Here is a 25,293-nt window from a genome sequence, read left to right as displayed (position 1 = left end):
GTGGATGTGTCATTACACAAAGTAAAACTATTTCCCCATGTTTATTTCCCCACCCCCACCGCTCCTCAAACATTCCTATTAACTGCTGGAAATGGCCCACCTTGATTATCACTACAAAAGGTTCCCCCCCCCCACTCTCTTGCTGGTAATAGCTCATCTTAAGTGATCACTCTCCTTACAGTGTGTATGATAACACCCATTTTTTCATGTTCTGTGTGTATATAAATCTCCTTACTGTATTTTCCACTGAATGCATCTGATGAAGTGAGCTGTAGCTCACAAAAGCTTATGCTCAAATAAATTGGTTAGGCTTTAAGGTGCCACTAGTACTCCTTTTCTTTCTACCACACTTAGTTACTGTAAGGATATCTACACCTACTAGCTTGATTTGTGTAAACAGGTGCAGTGCATCCACACACAACACTCCCTCCAATCACTGCTATCCATTGTGATAGTATCCTGGAGAGTAATTTTTCACATTTTAGAAATCTGAGAGATACAGCTAGCTGCCTCATAGCTTGCAAACTTCAGCCTCAGTAAAGCAAATACATAGCCCTGTATGTTACAAAGAATTCTCTGGATCAGTTCTCCATACCTTTGTACAGCATTGGCAATGGATTTACAAGCAGTAAGGATGCTCCTTGCTATGTTACATATCTAGCTACATTGTGCTTTGGATGGATTTCTCAGCACTGCCTCCAAAATGTCAGTACTTTCAGCCATGTCACAGCAGTCAATCCCATGAAAATCATGTTGAATAGAATGTAGAACAAGAGAAATGGGCCATCCAGCTAGACCACAGAGTAACACCCACAATTATGTGGATTCACTTGAAGTAGGGATTAACATGATTTTCCCAATTTAAAAATATATATATAATTTTTCAAACGGTAGAGAGAAGTCCCAACAGGGAGTGGGGGGAAAGAAGACTTTGCTACAAACACTAGAAAACTTATAAGCAAATAACTACCAGTGTAATCAATTTTCTTGACACAGTTTTAACCTCAAGTTTTCATTCTCTAAACACTATTTATACATGATGGAATTGTTTACTTGTGGTTTTGCATCCTTCACTTCCTTTCATCATGTTATAATTAACCTGCCTCTTGCTGAAAATGGAGACTACTTCCTCATGACATTATCAAAGGGTGTGGAAAAAGACAAAGCTGGTAAACTGTTTAACTATAAATAACTGTGACAGCATAAACTCTGCTAAATATGTTGACACAGCAAACCAAATGAAGATCATTTTGCTGTTATTTAAAAAAATGAATATGACATACCAGCATAAAAAGCTGATTGATTTAATTCCTTTACACTGTGTAAATGGGATTTTTCCTAGAGAAAAACTCTGCTATTGCCAAAAAAAAGAAAGTTTCTAGTGAATTGAACTGCACATGAGCTCACTAAAACTTCTTTGACTATTTCTGACAATGCACAAAATTCACACTGACTACCACAATTATTATTTTGCATGATCATACAACTGTTCAGCATGTTGAATAATGACTACTAAAAATACCTGCTGTTTGCTTGACTGGACATTTAAAAGAGACTGAAGTCTTTTAAGATCAGAGTAATCCCTAGGATAAAACATAATAATGTATCTATTAATAACTCATTAGACAAAGTTATTTATAACCATGTCAACAAGTAGTCTGCTCAATATAAACAAGGTCAATTTGTGTGATCAACATTGGTGAGAGAAAAGGCAATTCTCTGGCATTGCCTTAGTAGTCTATTGTTTTATTTTTGCATACAGAAGTTTCATAACCATTGATTTGTTTCTCCAGAAGGCCTGAAATACCAAAGGTCTAAATAAACTCTCTGACCAGAGTAACAGTTGCCATGTGTATAAAGCATTTAACTTTGACAAATGGTACAAATTCCAGAAAGTCACTGTTGAGGTTCAAACAAACTAAACCATTATCAGATACTATACCTTGCAGTGATCCCTTGAGGTTTTTTATCGGTTCCTTTTTCTGTGTTCTTCACCTTTTTGTCTTGATCAGGCATTGTAAAACATCAATACTGCAGAATTAACATCTCATTCCCTTAAAAATAAAGTGGACGACAGAATATGATTGTGCTATAATGGCAGCAAGTAATAGCACACAGTAGAACCAACTTGAGAAACCAAGGTGTGAAAAAGAATAGATGCACTGTATGCCCAACCTGAGACACTAGGTTTTAAACAGAGGACATCCCTTAAAATACAGGACATAAAAGACAAGATAAGTAAGTCCTGGCTCTTAAACACCTGTTTTTTGGGAAGAGGATAGAGAGGACGAAGAGGGATCCCAAGTAACTTGCTACCACCATCCATTTTTACTGGCTTGTTCCCTCCTCCAGCATATTATTATTTCTTGCTGTGGATTTGGCTGTTTACATTATGGTAGTGCCAGGAGGCCGCCCTCCCCGTTGTGGACCCTGCTATGCTAAGTGATGCTGGGGGAGGTAGATGAAGGCAGTTGGAAACCAAGCAAACCCTACAGTGGTGGCGCCTGTCCTGCGGGATTGGCTCTCCAACTCCAGGTATTACGACCGGGAACTCAGGGTTGCAGCACCACTGCAGGTTAGACTGGCTGCTCCTCCGCATGATGATAGGGTGGTTGGGCCAAACCTGAGTGGTGCTGTGACCCCATGAGCCAGGTTGCAACTCCTGGAAAAGGGAGCCAAGACCAGCCCCACAGGACAGCACTCACTGCTGCAGGATGAGCTCATTCTCCAACCCCCTTTCACTGGGCCACCGCCCCTCCCACTGGGCCGGGATTAGGGTTGTGGGGCTGGGGCTGTGTATATGTAATGATGGGTCACAAAAAAAAGACAAAATGCTGTTGGTCGTTGGCCTTACTAACAGTTTGGAAACCACTGTGCTATGCCATAATGACATAGTCAAGACTAGAAAAAATATCAACTTGCCAACGAGAGTAGGAAGTTTTCCAAAGCTAGTGCCATCAGTTTCTACAGATCCCTAAACTCTCTAAACTCTCTCTCAAAAAAAAATCTAGGGGTGAAATCCTGGCCCAACTGAAGTCAATGGCGAAACTCCCATTGGGACCAGGATTTCACCCTCACTTTTAGCCTTTATGGGTGATACGAAAACCTTACAAATGAGAGGGAGGCTATGACAGCTTCAGAGGCAGCAGTGGTAGTGGCCCAAGAATGGAAGAAACAATGAAAATGACTCGATGTGGAAGCTGCGCATGTACATTATCTTGGAGTAATAATGAATTAATCCAGGTTAAACTAAATGGAAGGAAACAAAAACAGGTCTGCAACAAGGGTCCTTGATTTCAAAAGCACAGTCTTTAAAAACTTAAGGGAATTAGCTAAGGTAGTGGATTGGATTGAAGAACTCAAGCGTCCGAATGTGGAGGAGGCTTAGAACTATTTTTAGGCAAAGTTGCAGAAGCTATCTGAAGCTTGGATCTCAAACAAGGGGAAACAATTCTCAGTGAAGGGTTGCAGGCCAAAGTGGACAAACATACATCTCAAACAGGTTATTAAGAGAAAGCAGAAAGCCTACAAGGAATTGAAGATTGGAAGAATCAGCAAGGAAAGCTACCTCTTGGAAGTCAGAAAGTGCAGAGGAAAAGTGAGAACTGCCAAAAGCAAAGCAAAGTTGGACCTTGCAAAGGAAATTAAGAACAACAGTAAAAGATTATATAACCTGTCAAGGTTCCTTCCCCACTCTGAATGATAGGGTACAGATGTGGGGACCTGCATGAAAAACCTCCTAAGCTTATCTTTACCAGCTTAGGTCAAAACTTCCCCAAAGTACAAAATATTCCACCCTTTGTCCTTGGATTGGCCGCTACCACCACCAAACAAATACTGGTTACTGGGGAAGAGCTGTTTGGAAACGTCTTTCCCCCCAAAATACTTCCCAAAACCTTGCCCCCACTTCCTGGACAAGGTTTGGTAAAAAGCCACACCAATTTGCCTAGGTGACTACAGACCCAGATCCTTGGATCTTAAGAACAATGAACAATCCTCCCAACACTTGCACCCCCCCTTTCCTGGGAAATGTTGGATAAAAAGCCTCATTAATTTGCATAGGTGACCACAGACCCAAATCCTTGGATCTGAGAACAATGAAAAAGCATTCAGTTTTCTTACAAGAAGACTTTTAATAGAGATAGAAGTAAATAGAAGTAAAGAAATCCCCCCTGTAACATCAGGATGGTAGATACCTTACAGGGTAATTAGATTCAAAACATAGAGAACCCCTCTAGGCAAAACCTTAAGTTATAAAAAGATACACAGACAGAAATAGTTATTCTATTCAGCACAATTCTTTTCTCAGCCATTTAAAGAAATCATAATCTAACGCATACCTAGCTAGATTTAGAACTTTTAGTAAGTAGACTCCATTCCTGGTCTATCCCCGGCAAAGCAGCATATAGACAGACAGACCAGACCCTTTGATTCTCTCCCTCCTCCCAGCTTTTGAAAGTATCTTGTCTCCTCATTGGTCATTTTGGTCAGGTGCCAGCGAGGTTACCTTTAGCTTCTTAACCCTTTACAGGTGAGAGGATTTTTTTCTCTGGCAAGGAGGGATTTTAAAGGGGTTTACCCTTCCCTTTATATTTATGACATAACCAAATAAATAAAAAGAAAATAAGGAAAGAAGAAGTGGGACCGCTAAGCACTGAGGATGGGGTAGAGATTAAAGATAATCTAGGTATGGCCCAACACCTAAATGAATACTTTGCCTCAGTTTTTGATAAGGGTAATGAGGAGTTTACGGGTAGTGGCAGGGTGGCTAATGGACATGAGGCTAAAGAAGTAGAAATAACCTCATCTGAGGTGGACAAGATTATGACTATCAATAGATGGCTTAGGCAGTGGTGCTATAAGGAGGGCTTTGGGATGTATGGCCATTGGGAGGCATTCATGGATAGAGGACAGTTCTCTCGGGATGGACTTCATCTGAGTAGGGAAGGAAATAGACTTCTAGGATGGAGGCTGGCACAACTGATTAAGAGAGCTTTAAACTAGGAATTTGGGGGAGATGGTTGGGAGATGTCCAGGTAATCTCCACGCCAGAATTTAGCATAGAGTGGAAAGAAAATGAAGTAAGAGTGGATACAGCTGTAGGTAGGAGGAAGGGCAGTGTAGATACAAGTCTAATAGGTTATACTGGTAGTAAAATAACCGTGCCTAATAGGGTACAGAATGTGAGTGAGGCCAAACAGCAAAAATTAAGATGTTTGTACACTAATGCAAGGAGCCTAGGTAACAAAATGGATGAACTAGAGTTACTGGTGCAGGAAGTGAAACCAGATATTATAGGTATAACGGAGACCTGGTGGAATAGTAGTCATGACTGGGCTACAGGTATTGAAGGGTATGTGCTGTTTAGGAAAGACCGAAATAAAGGTAAAGGTGGTGGAGTAGCACTGTATATCAATGATGAGATAGAATGTAAAGAAATAAGAAGCGATGAAATGGATATGACTGAGTCTGTCTGGGCAATAATTAAATTGGGGAAGAAAACTATTAGAGCCTCCCCTGGGATAGTGCTTGGGGTGTGCTATAGACCGCCGGGATCTAATTTGGATATGGATAGAGCCCTTTTTAATGTTTTTAATAAAGTAAATACTAATGGAAACTGTGTGATCATGGGAGACTTTAACTTCCCAGATATAGACTGGAGGATGAGTGCTAGTAATAATAATAGGGCTCAGATTTTCCTAGATGCGATAGCTGATGGATTCCTTCAACAAGTAGTTGCTGAACCGACTAGAGGGGATGCCATTTTAGATTTGGTCTTGGCGAGTAATGAGGATCTCATAGAGGAAATGGTTGTAGGGGATAATCTTGGCTCAAGTGATCATGAGCTAATTCAGTTCAAACTGAATGGAAGGATTAACAAAAATAAATCTGCAACTAGGGTTTTTGATTTCAAAAGGGCTGACTTTCAAAAATTAAGGAAATTAGTTAGGGAAGTGGATTGGACTGAAGAATTTATGGGTTTAAAGGTAGAGGAGGCCTGGGATTATTTTAAATTAAAGCTGCAGAAGCTATTGGAAGCCTGCATCCCAAGAAAGGGGAAAAAATTCATAGGCAGGAGTTGTAGACCAAGCTGGATGAGCAAGCATCTTAGAGAGGTAATTAAGAAAAAGCAGAAAGCATATAGGGAGTGGAAGAAGGGAGGGATCAGTAAGGAAAGCTACCTTATTGAGGTCAGAATATGTAGGGATAAAGTGAGACAGGCTAAAAGTCAAGTAGAGTTGGACCTTGCAAAGGGAATTAAAACCAATAGTAAAAGGTTCTATAGTCATATAAATAGGAAGAAAACAAAGAAAGAAGAAGTGGGACCGCTAAAAACTGAGGATGGAGTGGAGGTCAAGGATAATCTAGGCATGGCCCAATATCTAAACAAATACTTTGCCTCAGTCTTTAATAAGACTAAAGAGGATCTTAGGGATAATGGTAGCATGATAAATGGGAATGAGGATATGGAGGTAGACATCACCATATCTGAGGTAGAAGCGAAACTCAAACAGCTTAATGGGGCTAAATCGGGGGGCCCAGATAATCTTCATCCAAGAATATTAAAAGAATTGGCACAAGAAATTGCAAGCCCATTAGCAAGAATTTTTAATGAATCTGTAAATTCAGGGGTTGTACCATATGATTGGAGAATTGCTAACATAGTTCCTATTTTTAAGAAAGGGAAAAAAAGTGATCCAAGTAATTATAGGCCTGTTAGTTTGACATCTGTAGTATGCAAGGTCTTGGAAAAAATTTTGAAGGAGAAGGTAGTTAAGGACATTGAAGTCAATGGTAAATGGGACAAAATACAACATGGTTTTACAAAAGGTAGATCGTGCCAAACCAACCTGATTTCCTTCTTTGAGAGAGTAACAGATTTTTTAGATAAAGGAAACGCAGTGGATCTAATTTATTTAGATTTTAGTAAGGCGTTTGATACTGTGCCACATGGGGAATTATTAGTTAAATTGGATAAGATGGGCATCAATAGGAAAATTGAAAGGTGGATAGGGAATTGGTTAAAGGGGAGACTACAACGGGTCCTACTGAAAGGTGAACTGTCAAGTTGGAGGGAGGTTACCAGTGGAGTTCCTCAAGGATCAGTTTTGGGACCAATCTTATTTAATCTTTTTATTACTGACCTGGGCACAAAAAGTGGGAGTGTGCTAATAAAGTTTGCAGATGATACAAAGCTGGGAGGTATTGCTAATTTAGAGAAGGACAGGGATACCCTACAGGAGGATCTGGATGACCTTGTAAACTGGAGTAATAGGAATAGGATGAAATTTAATAGTGAGAAGTGTAAGGTCATGCATTTAGGGATTAATAACAAGAATTTTAGTTATAAGCTAGGGACGCATCAACTAGAAGTAACGGAGGAGGAAAAGGACCTTGGAGTATTGGTTGATCATAGGTTGACTATGAGCTGCCAATGTGATATGGCTGTGAAAAAAGCTAATGTCGTCTTGGGATGCATCAGGAGAGGTATTTCCAGTAGGGATAAGGAGGTTTTAGTACCGTTATATAAGGCACTGGTGAGACCTCACCTGGAATACTGTGTGCAGTTCTGGTCTCCCATGTTTAAGAAGGATGAATTCAAACTGGAACAGGTACAGAGAAGGGCTACTAGGATGATCCGAGGAATGGAAAACTTGTCTTATGAAAGGAGACTCAGGGAGCTTGGCTTGTTTAGCCTAACTAAAAGAAGGTTGAGGGGAGATATGATTGCTCTCTATAAATATATCAGAGGGATAAATACCAGAGAGGGAGAGGAATTATTTAAACTCAATACCAATGTGGACACAAGAACAAATGGATATAAACTGGCCACTAGGAAATTTAGATTAGAAATTAGACGAAGGTTTCTAACCATCAGAGGAGTGAAGTTTTGGAATAGCCTTCCGAGGGAAGTAGTGGGGGCAAAAGATCTATCTTGCTTTAAGATTAAACTCGATAAGTTTATGGAGGAGATGATATGATGGGATAACATGGTTTTGGTAATTAAATATTCATGGTAAATAGGCCCAATGGCCTGTGATGGGTTTTTAGATGGGGTAAGATCCAAGTTACCCGGGAAAGAATTTTCTGTAGTATCTGGCTGATGAATCTTGCCCATATGCTCAGGGTTTAGCTGATCGCCATATTTGGGGTCGGGAAGGAATTTTCCTCCAGGGCAGATTGGAAGGCCCTGGAGGTTTTTCGCCTTCCTCTGTAGCATGGGGCACGGGTCACTTGCTGGAGGATTCTCTGCTCCTTGAGGTCTTCAAACTACAATTTGAGGACTTCAATAGCACAGATATAGGTGTGAGGTCTTTTTTAGGAGTGGTGGGTGAAATTCTGTGGCCTGCATTGTGCAGGAGGTCAGACTAGATGATCATAATACTAAATATCTATGAATCTATGAATCTATGGAAGTCAAACTCAAACAGTTTAATGGACCAAATGGGGGGGGGCTGGATAATCCCCATCCAAGAATATTAAAGGAACTGGAACGTGAAATTGCAAGCCCTATAGCAAGGATTTTTAATGAAATGGGATGAAATTTAATAGTACAAAGTGATGCACTTAGGGACTATCAACAAGAATTTTTGCTACGAACTGCTATAAACAGTTGGAAGTGACAGAGGAGGCGAAGGACCTGGGTGTATTGGCTGATCACAGAATGACTATGAGCCACCAATGAGATGCAGACGTGAAAAAGGCTAATGCAATCCTAGGATGCATCAGGTGAGGTATTTCCAGTAGAGATTGTGAAGTGTTATTGCCATTATGCAAGCCACTGCTGAAACCTCATCTGGAATAGTGTGTGCAGTTCTGGTCTCCCAGAAACTTAAGAAACATTAATTCAAACTGGAACAGATGCAGAGAATGGCTACTAGGATGAGGTAAACCTTATGAGAGGAGACACAAGGAGCTTGGCTTGTTTAGCCTGACAAAAAGAAGGCTGAGAGAAGATATGACTGCTCTCCAGACATAAATCAAAGGGATAAATACCAGGGAAGGAGAATAATTATTTAAGTTATGTGCCAATGTTACCACAAGAATAAATGGATATAAACTGGCCATCAACAAGTTTAGGCTTGAAATTAAATGAATGTTTCTTACCATCGGAGGAGTGAAGTCCTAGAACAGTCTTCCAAGAGGACCAGTGGGGGCAAAAAAATCTAACTGGCTTCAAGACTGAGCTTTATAAGTTTATAGAGAGGGTGGTATGCTGAGATTGCCTACAATGGCATATGGCCCATCTTCGACTACTAGTAGCAAATATCCCCAATGGATGGAGATGGGGCGCTAGATAGGGAGGGCTCTGAGTTACTACAGAGAATTATTTCCCAGCTGTCTGGCTGGTGAGTTTTGCAACATGTTCAAGGGTCTAACTGATCACCATATTTTGGGTTGGGAAAGAATTTTCCCCCAGGTCAGATTGGCAGAGACCATGGAGGAGAGGTCGCTTTCCTCTGCACCATGGGACACAGGTCACTTGCTGGTTTAAACTAGAGTAAACGGCAGATTCTCTGTAACTTTAAGTCTTTAAATCATGGTATGAGGACTTCAGTAATTCAGTCAGAAGTTATAGGTCTATTACAGGAGGAGGTGGGTGAGGTTCTGGAAAGAGAATCCAAGATGTTTTTTAGTAACATACGTATAGCAATGTGTTCACTGCAACATACAAATTTTTAAATTGAGAGTGTCAGAAAGTCAGGGACTACAAAAAAGGGGTCATTAAGGGAATGCCCAATTGAGCTCTGAATAAAAGTCAAGCTTTCTGCCCAGTTCACAGAGATATGAACCTTGGCAATAAATGTACAGGCCCAATCCTACTAGATGAGCGTGGTCAGCGTATGTCAGGAGGTTGTCGGCACTTTATAGGATTGGGCCCAAGGACAGGAAGGAGTGGAAATTAGAAGAGAACTGAACAGCTGATTTGAGAAAGTCCTGAGAGTCGCTTATTTATTTGCCTTTGTTATTTCATTGCTTTTATTTTTCTTTTGTGGTCATGGCTGCCTGCCAGTAAGTCACTACTTCAAAATATACAGGACAGATTATTTTTTCTGCCATCTCCTATAGCTAATATTGATCACAAAAGGATTTATTTTTCTTCCTTGAAAACTTGATACATGTACATATTTTCCTTTTATATTAACAGATGGCATGCACCATGGGGTAGGCATCACAGAGCTTTGACAATATGAATTATCACAGTGACAAGCTAGTAAACAAAAGAACCTTAACTTTGAATTAGTTATTAAATGCAAACAAAAAGACAAAGTGATGGTATGGTTGGCATTTTAAATGTATAGCAATCAATATACTTTTCTTAAAAAGTGACAAACTAGCTATATACCAATATAATGCCCAAAGGTTAGAAAAAAAGGATGAACCCTGACATGGGAAGTATCAAAGATACTGCTCTGCACTCTGAGCTCTCTGCTTCTTTTCCAGTTAGAATGGTTGGGGCCACTTCTTCTATAATACCCAGAGAAAGGAAGTTAAACTGTGGGCCCTGTGGACAATGTTTGCCAAAAGATTCCAAGCTCATGTATACATTTAGGCATTCTTCAAGAGCAACTCATCTATTTTCAATGAGTTTTGCAAACTGTATCAATCTAGAAGTCTTCACATTCATCTACGTCAAGTATTTTTACAGATCAGCATGTATAATTGTATTAATATTTAATTTGGATTAATCATTTATTTAGAGTTGTTTTGATATTGTATATTAGAGCAAACCTGATACTAATAAACAACACTTAGCACTTCTTTGGTCAGAAGTCTCCAAAGTGTTTTACAAACATTGCTGAAGTCTCACAACACTCCTATGAGATATGGAAATATTAACATAAGAACATAAGAGCAGCCCTACTGGGTCAGACTAAAGGTCCATCTAGCCCAGTATCCTGTCTTCTAACACTGGCCAACGTCAGGTGCCCCAGCAGGGAATGAACAGAACAGGTAATCAAGTGATCCATCCCCTGTCACCCATTCCCAGCTTCTGGCAAACAAAGGCTAGGGACACCATCCTTGCCAATAGCCATTGATGGATGTATCCTCCCTGGACTTATATAGTTCTTTTTTTAACCCTGTTATAGACTTGGCCTTCACAACATCCTCTGGCAAAGAGCTCCACAGGTTGACTGTGCGTTGTGTGAAAAAAAGACTTCCTTTTGTTTGTTTTAAACCTGCTGCCATTAATTTCATTTGGTGACCCCCAGTTCTTGTGTTATGAGAAGGAGTAAATAACACTTCCTTATTTACTTTCTCTGCACCAGTCATGATTTTATAGAATTCAATCGTATCTCCCCTTAGTTGTCTCTTTTCCAAGCTGAAAAGTTTCAGTCTTATTAATCTCTCCTCATACAGAAGCCATTCCATACCTCTAATAATTTTTGTTGCCCTTTTCTGAACCCTTTCCAGTTCCAATATATCTTTTTTGAGATGGGGCAACCACATCTGCATGCAGTATTCAAGATGTGGGCGTCCTGCGGATTTGTATAGAGGCAATATGATATTTTCTGTCTTATTATCTATCCCTTTCTTAATAAAAAGAAAAGGAGTACTTGTGGCACCTTAGAGACTAACCAATTTATTTGAGCATAAGCATAAGCTTTCAGATGCATCCGATGAAGTGAGCTGTAGCTCACGAAAGCTTATGCTCAGATAAATTGGTTAGTCTCTAAAGTGCCACAAGTACTCCTGTTCTTTTTGCGAATACAGACTAACACGGCTGTTACTCTGAAACCCTTTCTTAATGATTCCCAACATTCTGTTTTTGACTGCCGCTGCACATTGTGTGGATGTTTTCAGATAACTATCCACAATGACTCCAAGATCTCTTTCTTGAGTGGTAACAGCCAATTTAGACCCCATCACTTTATATGTATAGTTGGGATTATGTTTTCCAATGTACATTACTTTGCATTTATCAACACTGAATTTCATCTTCCATTTTGTTGCCCGGTCACCCAGTTTTGAGAGATCCTTTTGTAACTCTTCACAGTCTGCCTGGGACTTAACAATCTTGAGTAGTTTTGTATCATCTGCAAATTTTGCCACCTCACTGTTTACCCCTTTTTCCAGATCATTTATGAATATGTTGAATAGGACTGGTCCCATTTCAAACCCCTGGGGGGGACACCACTATATACCTCTCTCCATTCTGAAAATTGACCATTTATTCCTACCCTTTGTTTCCTATCTTTTAAATAGTTACCAATCCATGAGAGGACCTTCCCTCTTATCCCATGACAGCTTACGTTGCTTAAGAGCCTTTGGTGAGGGACCTTGTTAAAGGATTTCTGAAAATCTAAGTACACTGCACTGGATCCCCCTTGTCCACATTCTTGTTGACCCCTCAAAGAATTCTAGTAGATTGTGAGGCATGATTTCCCTTTATAAAAACCATGTTGACTCTTCCCCAACAAATTACGTTCATCTATGTGTCTGACAATTCTGTTCTTTACTATAGTTTCAACCCGTTTGCCTGGTACTGAAATCAGGTTTACTGGCCTGTAATTCCTGGGATCACCTCTGGAGCTCTTTTAAAAAATTGGCATCACATTAGCTATCCTCCAGTCATTGGTACAGAAGCTGATTTAAATTATAGGTTACACACTAGAGTTAGTAGTTCTGTAATTTAACATTTAAGTTCCTTCAGAACTCTTGCGTGAATACCATCTGAACCTGGTGACTTATTACTGTTTAGCTTGTCAATTTGTTCCAAAACCTCCTCTAATGACACCTCAATCTGGGACAGTTGCTCAGATTTGTCACCTAAAAAGAATGGCTCGGGTTGGGGAATCTCTTTCACATCCTCAGTAGTGAAGACCGATACAAAGAATTCTTTTAGTTTCTCCGCAATGGCCTTATCATCCTTGAAAGCTCCTTTAGCATCTTGATCGTTCAGTGGCCCCACTAGTTGTTTAGCAGGCTTCCTGCTTCTGATGTACTTAAAAATGTTTTTGGTATTACTTTTTTAAGTCTTTGGCTAGCTGTTCTTCAAATTCTTTTTGGCCTTCCAATTTTTACACTCTTTACACTTCATTTGCCAGAGTTTATGCTCCTTTCTATTTTCCTCACTAGGATTTAACTTCCACGTTTTAAAGGCTGCCTTTTTGTCTCTCACTGATTTTTTTACTTTGTTGTTTAGCCACAGTGGTACCTTTTTGGTTCTCTTACTACGTTTTTTAATTTGGGGTATACATTTAAGTTAAGCCTCTATTATGGTACCTTTAAGAAGTTTCCATGCAGCTTGCAGGGATTTCACTTTTTGCGCTGTGCCATTTAATTTCTGTTTAAATGAATTCCTCATTTTTGTGTAGTTCCATTTTCTGAAATTAAATGCTACCATGTTGGTCTGCTGTGATGTTTTCCCCACCACAGGGATGTTAAATTTAATTATATTATAGTCACTATTACCAAGCAGTCCAGATTCTGTGCTCCACTTAGGACTAAATCAAGAATTGCCTCTCCTCTGGTGGGTTTCAGGACTAGCTGCTCCAAGAAGCAGTCATTTAAGATGTCAAGAAACTATCTCTGCATCCCGTTCTGAGGTGACATGTACCCAGTCAGTATGGGGATAGTTGAAATCCCCCATTATTATGAGTTTTTTATTTTAATAGCTTCTGTAATCTCCTGACCATTGCAGAGTCACTATCGCCATCCTGGTCAGTTGGTCGGTAATATATCCCTACTGCTATATTCTTATTATTAGAGCATAGAATTACTATCCATAGAGATTCTATGGTACGCTTTGGTTCATTTAAGATTTTTACTTCATTTGATTCTACTCTTTCTTTCACATATAGTGGCACTCCCCCACCAGCACAACCTGTTCTGTCCTTCTGATATATTTTGTACCCTGGTATTACTGTGTCCTATTGATTATCCTCATTCCACCAAGTTTCTGTGATGCCTATTGTATCAATATTCTCATTTAATATGAGGCACTCTAGGTCACCCATCTTATTATTTAGACTTTAGCATTTGTATATAAGCACTTTAAAAACTTGTCACTTTTTAGCTGTCTGCCATTACATGATGTAACTGAATGGGACTTTTTTCATTTGACTGTTTCTCATCAGATCCTACCTGTATTTTATCATCTTCCACTCTCTCCTCCTAACAGGGACATAGAGAATCTCCATTAATAGATCCTTCCCTATGGGATGCCTCTGTCCAAACCACATGCTCCTCCGCACCTGTTGGCTTTCCCCCGGCCCTTAGTTTAAAAACTGCTCTATAACCTTTTTAATTTTAAATCCAGCTAAGGACTAAGCCTAAACAGGCCTAGATTTCCCATAACAAATCAATATGCTCATGACACTGCTGATTCTCTGCTCTTCCAAAGCAATCTCCCCAGTTCCTACGGTGGAATCCAACATTCTCTGACAGTGTCCCTCCATACAAATAATTCAATCCAAGCACTGGGGGTTTACGTGCACATTTATCCAGCTAAAGACCCAGATCCTGCCTGAGTCTATCCTGGTAAACCACTGCTTACAGATGTGGCAACAGATACAAAGAGGTTAAGTGGTTGGAGAAAGTTATAGAGCAAGTCTGTGACAGAAGGGATAACAATCCAACTCTCTTAAGTCCATTTTCTGTGCTTTAACTATTAGACAGACCTTTTGGGAATGCTGTTGGTGACTGGCAGGTTTTGGAAATTATGATGGTAAATTAAAGCATCAATGATTTGGTCCCTTTTCAATTTCCACAACGGGGATTTGGGGTCGCATGGGGGCAGAACTACGTAACTAGACTGTTTAGAAGGTAAAAGTATTATGGAATCTCTATTTTAGCAGTGTTATCTTCTATTAGCTGGTCTGCCTCACCTCGGAGATATCCTCCCTTGAGTTTGCTGATGTTACTTTACTTTTTTAGACTGTTCAGACTGAGTTTGTACATATTCTCAAGGGGTTAATTGCAAAAAGTTATCAGATTGCTTTTTTTCCCCTGCTGCTTTTCCCCCCCTGCTGTATAGCGATTCGAACCCAGTTTGAAATGCTATACAGAAACTGTGTATTTAACCTTAAACTCTCCAAGTCCCTCTCATTCCTCCAAACTTGTTAATACATTTCTGGTGAGGTGGGGCTCAGAACTGAAGGGAATCCCTCGGGTGCCCCCTCCCCCATCGACGGGGACAGGGGCATCCCTTATCCTACCAGACCTCTGGGCAGACGTCTGACGCCTCAGAGACCTGGGAGAAGCAGCTGATGCTGTCAGGGGTTCTCTGCTGGGTGTCCCCTCCGGATCCCTGATTTTCCTTTGATCTCACCGCCGTCCCTGTCGTTTCATAGGCTGCCCCCGGTGTTCAGTTGTGGACTGGGTCTGATGGCTCTTCCCCCAGCCCAATTTCAGGGGGCCTCGATCCCCGTCCCAGGACTCGCAAATAGCAGGGACAGGGGCAGCAACCTCCCTGTTTTGGGACCCGCCACCTTCCCTGCGATCCAAGACACACCGGTTCCTGCAGACCCGCACCCCGCGTCAGCCCCGCTGCCAGCGGCGGCCGCTTTGCCCGGCCTCTCGCCGGCGAGTTATTTCCCGACCTCTCTCGGGGGAGGGGGGCCCGCTCCGCTCTGAGGCCGGCCCCGGAGCCCCTCACCCTACCCAACCTGGCAGCGGGCTCCCGCCTACTCACTGCGCGGCGGCGGGAGGTGGCGAGGGTCTAGCCCTTGGGGAAGCCCCTGTTCGCTACGCTCCGGCGCTCCCCGGGCCCCGCTCTTCTCGCCGCAGCCCCCGAATTTGTTTTTGATCAACTGACAGCCTCACAGCCAATCAGATCACTCGTCCTTCAGGGACGCCGAGTTCCCCGGCCAATCGCTGTCCTCCATGCTACAAGGTGCGGGCACCATAGAGACGGCTAAACGCCGCCGCTGTTGCCATGGTCACAACAACGCTCCGGGGTGGAGCTTGGCCAAGTAACTCGGTAGAATGGGGGTCACTGTATTGGGGCCAGGGCCTCCAAGCAGGGGGATCAAGGTCTCCCCCAACCAGACGGGGCAGCGGCTTCCCCCAGGTGGGGCCCAGGAGCGAAGCGGCCCTGCCCCTGGGGGAGCTCGGAAAGGGGAGGGAGGCAGCCCCGTCTGCTCCGGCCGCCTCAGCGCTGCGGGGGCGGCATGCCCTGGGACTGCAGGGTGTTGGGAGCAGCAAGGGCTGCGTCCCCTTCCCACCACAGCCCCTCGCCCTCTCCGACACTCGGCTCCCCGCAGCTCTGGAAGCGCTCTGACCCGCTCCCGCTGAACCAAGGCACAAAAATCCCACTCAGAGCGGGACTGTGCCCCAAAGGGGTCCGCTCTAAAACACTAATAATTATTGTTACTTGCAACTTATTGCCTTTAAATACAGCCATCTCCGGGCCTACCAGGCGTTAACCGTCTTTAAAACTTCCATACAGTTAGTTCAAGCAGTTAAGACAAATCGTAAAAAATGAGACAAATGTTAAAAAAAAAAAAAAAACAACTTGAGTTGAAATGATTAGGTACAGGACCTGCAACTCAAACAAAAGAAAACTTGAGGAAACATTATTTCCCTTCAGCATCTACATAGGTTTTCAATCCACACCAGTTTTCCAACTCATAAAGAGGCTAAAATTAAAATAAGTCTTTATAATGGAAGGTGGTGGTATGTGGAGGCATGCTTTTAATAACTGTATTGAAATTTAACCTACACTGTAAAGCAGAAGAAACTTGCCTTCCCTGGAAGCCATAGTCTTTGGTTATTTGGTTGGAAATTTTGGTTATTTCCTTTTAACATACCTAGTCCAGTTTTGATTGATACATTTAATACTTACAAAATCATTCTGTCACATTTACAGCACAACAAATACAGATCATTTGCTCAGATACTTGCACCTGTCTACACATGGAGTTATTCCATAATAGCTATTCAGGAACAGCTATTCCAGAATAACTTTCATGTGTAGACAAATAGAGCACACATCATCCCATAAATCATAAAAGTCTGCAAATGTTAGCAAATGCAATAAATGATTTTTCAAGGTTGTCTGTCCCTTACCAGAGAGCAAGAGAGACTGGAACAGCTTTATACCAGTGCCATTAATCCTGTACTTGATATTTGCATTGAAGTAAAAATTAAAACATTTAATTCAGTTCAGTAGATTTTTATTGCTTTTGCCAACTTTTTGAAACATTACAAAAAATAACTTTCTTCTAATCACAATTAAACAAATTACAAAGGCTGGATCTTTTACATTAGAGACGAGAGAGAATTTTGTGTACTTTATATAAACTTAAAACATTGTTTCTCCATTTGGAATAATGTTTAACTTGCTTTGGGTTTTATTAGAAAAGTAAAAGCATTACTGTTTTATTTAGAAAAGCAGTCATAAAAAGCTGGAATTGTACTGTATGTAATTACATCTCAAGTGACCAAATATAATGAATAACAAAATTAAAAATTTTGTTCAGTTAAATGTGCTGAACACTGGAAGACACAGAAAAACAATGTGAATCACGTATCAACAACAGAAGGGAAAAACATGGTTATAAATGCCATGTCGTCTCTTACCAATAAATAAGTCATTATTTAGAAAAACCCTGGATGTCTGACACATTACTCCAAGAACTCCAAATAAGTGTCAATATGTACTAAATTCAATATGAAAAAGTCTTTAGATTAATATCAATTCCAACTAAAAGTTTTTCCTATAGTTGACAATTTTACTAAAAAAGTTACAAAATAAAATTCATTTTTAATTAAAATCACTAGGCAAATTTGTTTTGCATGTTGAACACTACTTTTTCATAGACTCAAAACTGTGTGCTTTTAGTCTTACATTTATTTTCTATAAAATAAATTACTGTTGATATAAACAAGCCACCCTTCACACACTAGTACTATGCTAGATAACAGATGGGACTTAGAGGAGTAATTTTAAAACATTAAATTACTAATCATATGAAACAAAAGCAAATTAGAATCAACATGTGGTGTTAATGGTTTACAAATTCTACGTTTGTGAATTTAAAACAGTATGAACCAATTAAGTTACTTTACGCATTTACAGAATTTATGTACAATATATAACCCTTTATAATGCTACAGGCTCTGTTACATTATACCTATTTATTATATTTGATAGCACTTTGAATCTGCCTTTGCAAAGGGCAAATGTTAGAAAACTACTGTTTACACAGATAAATGCATTTGAAATGAAAGATACTGGGAGAGGTTTTATTAAATGTAAGAGAAATAGTTAATACGTTTGGCTGAAAAAAACCAAAAACACTAGTGCTCTGAATTCCATCCTACAAGTTTTGTAACGATAAACTTGGCAAACTGGAACATTTTGCATTTTTTACTTAAAAAACATATACATTAAAACAAAGAGGAACGTATAATTAACTTGGGCACATCTAAAACAGAATTAGAAATGTGTTTCTTGTAATACATAAGAAAATACTAAAAATGAGTTTTTGTAAAGTTAATATTTAAAAATGACTGCTTTGTAAATGAGACCTTTCAGGAGATATTTGAATTCAGTGGTCAAAATTAAGACCTATATTTATGTAAACATACATCTTTATAAATAAATTAAAAAGGATCACAAGGAATTTCCTGAGGTGGCTCTGCAGCCAGATACACAGTAGCATTAAGCTCCATCCCCGGCAAACAAGGCATCTAAAAAAGTGCAGGGCTGTTTTATTTTATTCTGTTAGAATGGAAAAATATTGGCTTAATTTTACATTTTACCCCAAGGTAAATCAGTGTACAGTAATTATCACTGCTCATTTATACCTATTAAGGGAACAATTATATATATATATATACGTACAGGAAACTATGTCGTTCACTATTTTACTTTAACCGTATACATGATTTTTTTTTAATGCAGAGAAGGAAACATTTATACAAAGTAAAAAATAAGCAGTAAATTACGTAAACACAAGTTACCACTGTGTTTTTATGCACGTAAAACCAGGTCGGATTCTGATGTCCAGTGGTTAAAAAGAAGTGAGAATATAACACATTATTAACCAAGAACATTGGAACAAAATGTAAACAACTTTGCAAGTTATGGTAATTCTGGCACTGATTAATTTACATTATTCAACAGAATCCATGGAATACTGTGATTCTAAGAGGATTTCAAATTTTTACTTTAAATAGAAAAATACCCAATTCCTGTAAAGTAGCCAAAACTTATTAACCCTTTGGCAATGGAAACCAGATGCAAAATGTTCAGTGTCATGAGACCCTAAACTCTGGCATTAAAGGGTTAAAAATCTCAAAATCTGTGATGTTGGTTTTGGGTCTTTGGAAATTGTTGTGCAGCTGTGGACATGGAAGAATAAAATGCTAAAGGATGACCAGTAAGTAAAAAAGCACTGTGGATAATGCTACATACACGGGCAGAGGAGTTTTTATTCTCTTTCTTGACTGTATCAGAAAGAAGATACTTAACAGTCAAGAGTTGACTTGCAGACATGGACTTCATTGTTTGTGAGGTTTGAGGAGTATTTGGGAGAGACAGCCATAATTCTAGTGTACATCTTATTTCAACCAGAGGAAAAAACATATTCCTTGAAGGAGCATATCTTCAGGCTAAGAAACAGGCCATACAAACACCCAGGAATGAAGCAATACCTATACTGTGTCTGACTCAACATTAGTCAAATTGATAGTGCAGACCTTATTTGATTTTGCTCAGACTTCAGCCATTGTTGTGATGTCAGTTTCCACAGCGTTACTCATACTGCTTTGTATTGTTGTTTGGGTCAAAAAACTTATTTTTTCCCCTGGAATTCAGCCTAACCACATCAGCACCATTTTACTATATCATGATTACAATTAAAGGGGATGGTAATGTATGTCAAGTTTAACTTTTTAATATAACTTTAATGCCACTAGCAATATTTCCACCATACCCAATTACTGTTTTTAGTTTTATTGCAAAATGATCCTCACCCCAAATTGACAGCACCCAACTCCATGTTGAGTGGTACTTTCAAAAACATTGCCTTGGCTTAACTTTGCTCTCTTTGAAGTTAATGAGAGTTTAAGCATAAAACTCTCATTAACTTCAAAGGGAGCAGCAGAATTAAGCCAAAGGTGAGTGCTTTTGAAAATAGTGCCCTCTATTTTTAATATATGTAGTTTGTACTTAAAACTATTAGGAGCCTAACAAATGCTGTTAGCAGCTCAAAATTTAGATAAATCATTTGAGAAAATAAAGTAACACCAAAAAACCCAAAGAATAAGGCAAATAACATCAACAGTGAAAACAGGTAAGTGATCGAGATTTTGATCTTGACATAAAATTTTAACATTTCCTCAAATACAAATCCTCACACTGAACATTGCAGGGATTGGAGATACCAGTACAATAACTTGGAACACAACAACTGCATTCTCAGTGAAATATCTAAATGTCCAAGGGCCCCAATAAATCAAATTTACTTTAGTATACAAATATTAACTTTTTCATATTTATTTTACACAGCATTAAGATTCATACCAATTAAAATAAATAAAACTTTTTTTTAAAAATTAAGGTTAATATGCTACCAAATATGCCCTTTACAATGGAAAGGATCATAACTGTAAACACAAAACCCAAGCTAATTTGTAATCCATAAAATACTGGTCATAAAGCTATTTCAGAATTCTAACCAACTGCTGATAAGTTAGTCAAATACTTTATAAATTAAAAAAAAGAACTAAGCCTGATTCAAGAAAAAGACATTCTGATGAGGACAAGAGATGCTGGAAAGGCTCCAGTCTCCTGAGAATGTGGCGTCTTCCATTAAAGTCAACAGAAGTTATGCATGCACAGGGAGAGGAAAACATCTCTCTAAGAGTTCAAGACGATAATGTAATGAGCTCTAATAAATAGTTATCAACCAAATCAAATACATACTAAATTATTTCTGTTGGAGATCCATTTTACATTACTTAAACATTGAGGTTCCAGAAATATCAAATACTGATTTGAGATTAAAACTACATTTAAAGAGGACCCGTATTGCTATTGAGTAATATAATAGGATTTGAAGAATAGATTTTTTTTTTACAAGGGGATGGTACAACATTATATATATTTTAAGGACTACGTCACGTATCAATTTATGGCTGAAAGGCCAATGCCATGAAATATGAATCAAAGAATCCAGAAAGATCATCATCATATAGTGGAGAAAAGTCAAATATGCAGTTTATGTAATGGCACATTAACATTTGTTCTATGGAAACTGACAATCTGTACTTTCCCTGCAAAAAATCTCAAATGTAATTGCCTGCACTGAAAACAAAATTCTGTAGCAGAAGAAGTTACAACAGAGACGTATTACAACATACTAAGTAATGTGGACCAATAATTATCAGCAAAAGCTGATTTGACATTTATGCACATATTGATTACTAAAAAGAATATGCATTCATTTCAATCTTCCTATTTAAAAAATGAAAATAAAATTTCCAATAAAATAAATATTTGAGGCGTGATCACCACCCATCTTACTTGTATGAACATCTCATTATACACGTATAGTATCTACAGTGCTAATAACTGCAGTCCACGTGATACTTCTTAAAGAAACATGGAAATCACCATTCAATGGTCTGATATCCTACAATCATATATACATATACAAACACACACATATATAATTCCCCTTGATTTCGTTCTATAATGATGTTTCAGCATCCACATACTTCATTACAGGTGAATCTTCCATGCTTATTTTCACACTTTCTGGTTTCTCAGGGCTGTTGAAAGCAAAGACAAAGGTTTATGGTCTCCAAAAAACTGACAAAAAGATTAAGCCAAGCACTTCAAACTTTGGATGCTTGCATGCTAAAGTTTGGGATTTTTATAGATGGATACATTTATAATAAAAATCTCATACACACAGTACTAGTTTGAAAAGGCAGCAAACCTAAAAGTAAAATCTTGCATACCATTCTGCTCTTGCATTCCAACCCTGACCGTAAGATTCTTGTGAACTGTGATATGCCCTATCAGAAAATGATGTTTTTGGCCATTTAAATGTATCAACAGTAAAATGTGTACCAAACAATAGTATCTACATCATATAATTATTTTCAGGGAAATTCAGTTTTGTTAATTATATGGAAATGGAACAAGTGTTTTGGTTTTTTGGAGGTGTGGGGGTTGAGGGAGAAACATTTGTCATAAATTCCATTTATATCACAGAAATTTTGTGATGGATTAGTATATGTCTGCATTTATCTATATCAATCTGCAAACTCCATTTATTTTGTGAACACCATCTTGATTGTAAAACTGTACTGTGCCTAAACTTTTGCTTTTTAACCTCCATATTGGACTGGGATTCCAGCAGATGTCTGGAGAATGCTTGTGCCTAGCGGAGGGTTAGCAAAGGAGAACAATCAGGAGTTGTTCACCTGAACTGTCTTTTATTCAAATAAAAGACCCCATGAACAATGAGATGGCTGCCACCCAAAGTAGTCCTTTCTCAGGTGGGTCATAACTAAGCAACTCTTTACCTGACAAGAACTTCAAGCAGCTCAGAGCAGTCATTTAGCAAGGGGAACTAGAATTTTATAAAAGAAGTCTTTTCAATGGCCTTTTTATAATCAACAAGAACCAGAAGGCAAACTGTGCAGGAAGAAAAGGAAGGATCTTGGGTTCCCTAGAAGACACTGAACAAAGCCCAAAGGGCTCTCAGAGTGGTAAGGAAACTGAGGCAGGGTTTTGAATGCAGGTACTTTTATTTTTTCTTAAATCAGTATCTCTCTTGTGCTTGGTCTGTGAGTGAAATGTGATTGGTTTGGAAGTTACTTTGAAAAGTCTCTGGGTTACTTGCTTTCACTGTCACATTGTGCATGAGGAAGGAAACTGTAAAGGGTTAAACTGTATGGTCCTCAGCTTCAATGGAACTCAGAGTATGCAAGCCTACTTAGTAAGCTTGGGAGGGCTGGCACTAGTTTCTATGTCTATGCAGTTGGATTGTGAAGTCCCATTTCTAAGGAGGGGTGCTAGACAAAGGATCTGTACCCCAAGAGTGTGCCCAGGGACAAAGGGACAGACAATGCCTAATCTCTAATCAGACCCAGCAAGCCTTGAGCATGTGGGATCCAGCGGTTGAGTCCAAACAGCATCCACCGGTGGCGGGGAAGGAGGATGCAATGGGATCAGATGATTGTAACATTTATTTACCAAAAACATATTCTAAACTTTAGACTACCCAATGGGAAAATTATCCCTTTTCAATGGAAAGGAGAAATCTAGGATTTGATGAAACAGGAAAAGATGGCATGATTACTACCTATACTGTTCCAAATATCAGGTAATTGGAAAGGAAGGGTCACTGATGAGCAATACAAGGTACATCTCAACCTCCTCCAATCTCATTCCTTTTGGGAGGAACAGTTGACCTCAGGTATGCAATATCAAAGACCTGAACTCTGATGTGCTGCCTTTTGACCAGTCTTTCCAAGCTTATCCAAACAGTTCTTAAATGTTACTGTGAGATTATTGTTGCCTAATTGCTATTAGTTAATTAGTTGCCTAATTACTATTGCAGCCTAATTGTAATAGATATTGTTGTTTTTTTTTTTAGCAATTAGAATAAACTTCTTGGAAATATTTTAACTAGAGTTGGAAAGGGATTGTAATTTAGAGATACCTATATGCAGCAGGAAAAGGGAGTTACTGCTGATTTCAAATTAATTCAGGAAAAGCAAGGAGAGCAAACTAAAATTAGCAACAAGCATTCTCAATTTTATGGGTAAGAATGTGGCCAGAGCATTCTCAGGACATCTAACTCTTCTGCTCCTTTATTACAGACACAGACTGGCAAGTGCAGAGATCTTTGGATTAAAAATATGAGATGTATGCTTGATAGTCATCTGAATCAGGAAACCAGGCATGCGCAGAGATGATTTTGGAAGGGAACACCTCATTTACACCTCTGGATTTAACTGATTTGGCATGAGCACAGTGCAAAGTTGCAATGCTTTACAAGTCCTTAATGCACTTGCTGAATTTTAGGCTAGCCTCTTTTCTTATTCTACTAATTAATTAATTTACAGCTGCTCCTTTGAGCCTGTCCTTATTTGGATTGATATCTGACTCATTTATTGTTATGTATGATACACAGAATTGGTCTGTAATCTTAGCTTCATATTTGATTTGTTTGCTACATTTTAAAGGTTTTTTTTTTAAATTCTTTATACTTTGCATGTAATAAGATATTAAATCAAAAAAACTAATTTATTTTGATTTCCTGGTTATTCAGTATCTTCAGGCACTAACTTTATGTGCATGTCTCCCACAAGAGCAACAGCCACTCTACCTGCTCGCTAGTTGAATTACAATACGAAAAACTACAGATGGCTAACTGCGCCATTCTACAGTGACTGGATTTTCACATTAACACGTACAGAAGAGAGAGGATGCAGAGAGAGGGGTGATATGGTCAAAGGAAAAGGGAAAAGGATCTTTGCAGCAGCATTCTGAATGGATGAGACTGGGCAAGAATACGTTTGTCAAAGCCAAAGGAAAGGATGTTGCAGTAACTTGTACCATAAAAATTAATATATTTTCTTTTGAAATGTAAGTGTAACAACATCCAAAGTGATGCATGAAGAGCTGTAACTATCAAAAGGAGAAACCCATAACATCAAGAACAGGACCATCGAACTCAAAGGTAAACAAGTGTCTGAGTGACAATCTCATGAGATCTTTGATGCAGAAGTACAATAAGTATTTTTCCTTCTTTAAAGACACCATCTGCACAAGATATTTATTCTTGGACATCAAATGTTATCTCACAATAGAAAAACATTACAATAGACAGCACCAAAAAAAAGGCCAATGACACTTTTATAATTATTGCATAAAGGAGCCATATAGCTTGGAGAATCAAAAAACAGAAACAAACTAATTTAAATGGAAGCTGATTGGAGGGTCAGGGATGAAAGGAAGAAATCATTCATCCCGAAAGTAGAGCTGTTTGTCAAGCAGTGCCAGAGTGACTATGGTGGGAGATCTCAAGCATCTCTTCTCCGAGAACTTCTTGCCTGACCATGATCAAGGAACTGGCTGGAAGTTTATTGAGGCATTGACGGGAAACAACATATGACCAATAAAGGGAGTGTCTCACATCTGCCACTACCTGAGAGGTCCAGAAAGCTTTGAATATTAAGAGTTTGAAAGCTTTGGTAGTTCTGGATTGTGAGCATGAGTAAGACTACTCTGAGGATAGCATCTTTAAAGAAAAGAAGAATTGTCTAGACTCCTAAAGAAAAAAGACAGACCAGCTCCTCAAAAGATTTGAGAGAAGG

General features: G+C 39.1%; 2 protein-coding genes across 5 annotated transcripts in view; both read right to left on the bottom strand.

Annotated features, from left to right (window-relative positions):
* Window positions 1–15,755, bottom strand: part of NEK10 (NIMA related kinase 10) — a 185,081-nt gene extending 169,326 nt beyond the window's left edge. Inside the window, exons 1-3 of the mRNA XM_084620570.1 lie at window positions 15,641–15,755; window positions 1,943–2,054; window positions 1,523–1,583 (exon numbers count right to left, since the gene is read on the bottom strand). Of these exons, the coding sequence (XP_084476696.1) occupies window positions 1,523–1,583; window positions 1,943–2,016 (135 nt within the window). The 5' untranslated portion in view covers window positions 2,017–2,054; window positions 15,641–15,755. The remainder of the gene's footprint in view (window positions 1–1,522; window positions 1,584–1,942; window positions 2,055–15,640) is intronic.
* Window positions 15,756–17,199: 1,444 nt separating this feature from the next.
* Window positions 17,200–25,293, bottom strand: part of SLC4A7 (solute carrier family 4 member 7) — a 160,151-nt gene continuing 152,057 nt past the window's right edge. For 2 of the 4 annotated variants that reach the window (XM_084619516.1, XM_084619517.1), the window contains exon 26: window positions 17,201–21,729. In XM_084619516.1, the coding sequence (XP_084475642.1) occupies window positions 21,648–21,729 (82 nt within the window). In that variant the 3' untranslated portion in view covers window positions 17,201–21,647. Of the gene's footprint in view, window positions 21,730–25,293 lie in introns of all 4 variants that reach the window. The other 2 variants (XM_084619519.1, XM_084619518.1) reach the window with 2 other exon arrangements.

This window comes from Lepidochelys olivacea, assembly GCF_965140295.1.
Source record: "Lepidochelys olivacea isolate rLepOli2 genome assembly, chromosome: 2".
Taxonomy (NCBI): Eukaryota; Metazoa; Chordata; order Testudines; family Cheloniidae; genus Lepidochelys; species Lepidochelys olivacea.
The sequence above is the reverse complement of the archived record's forward strand: the minus strand, read 5'-3'. Positions and strand labels throughout refer to the sequence as shown.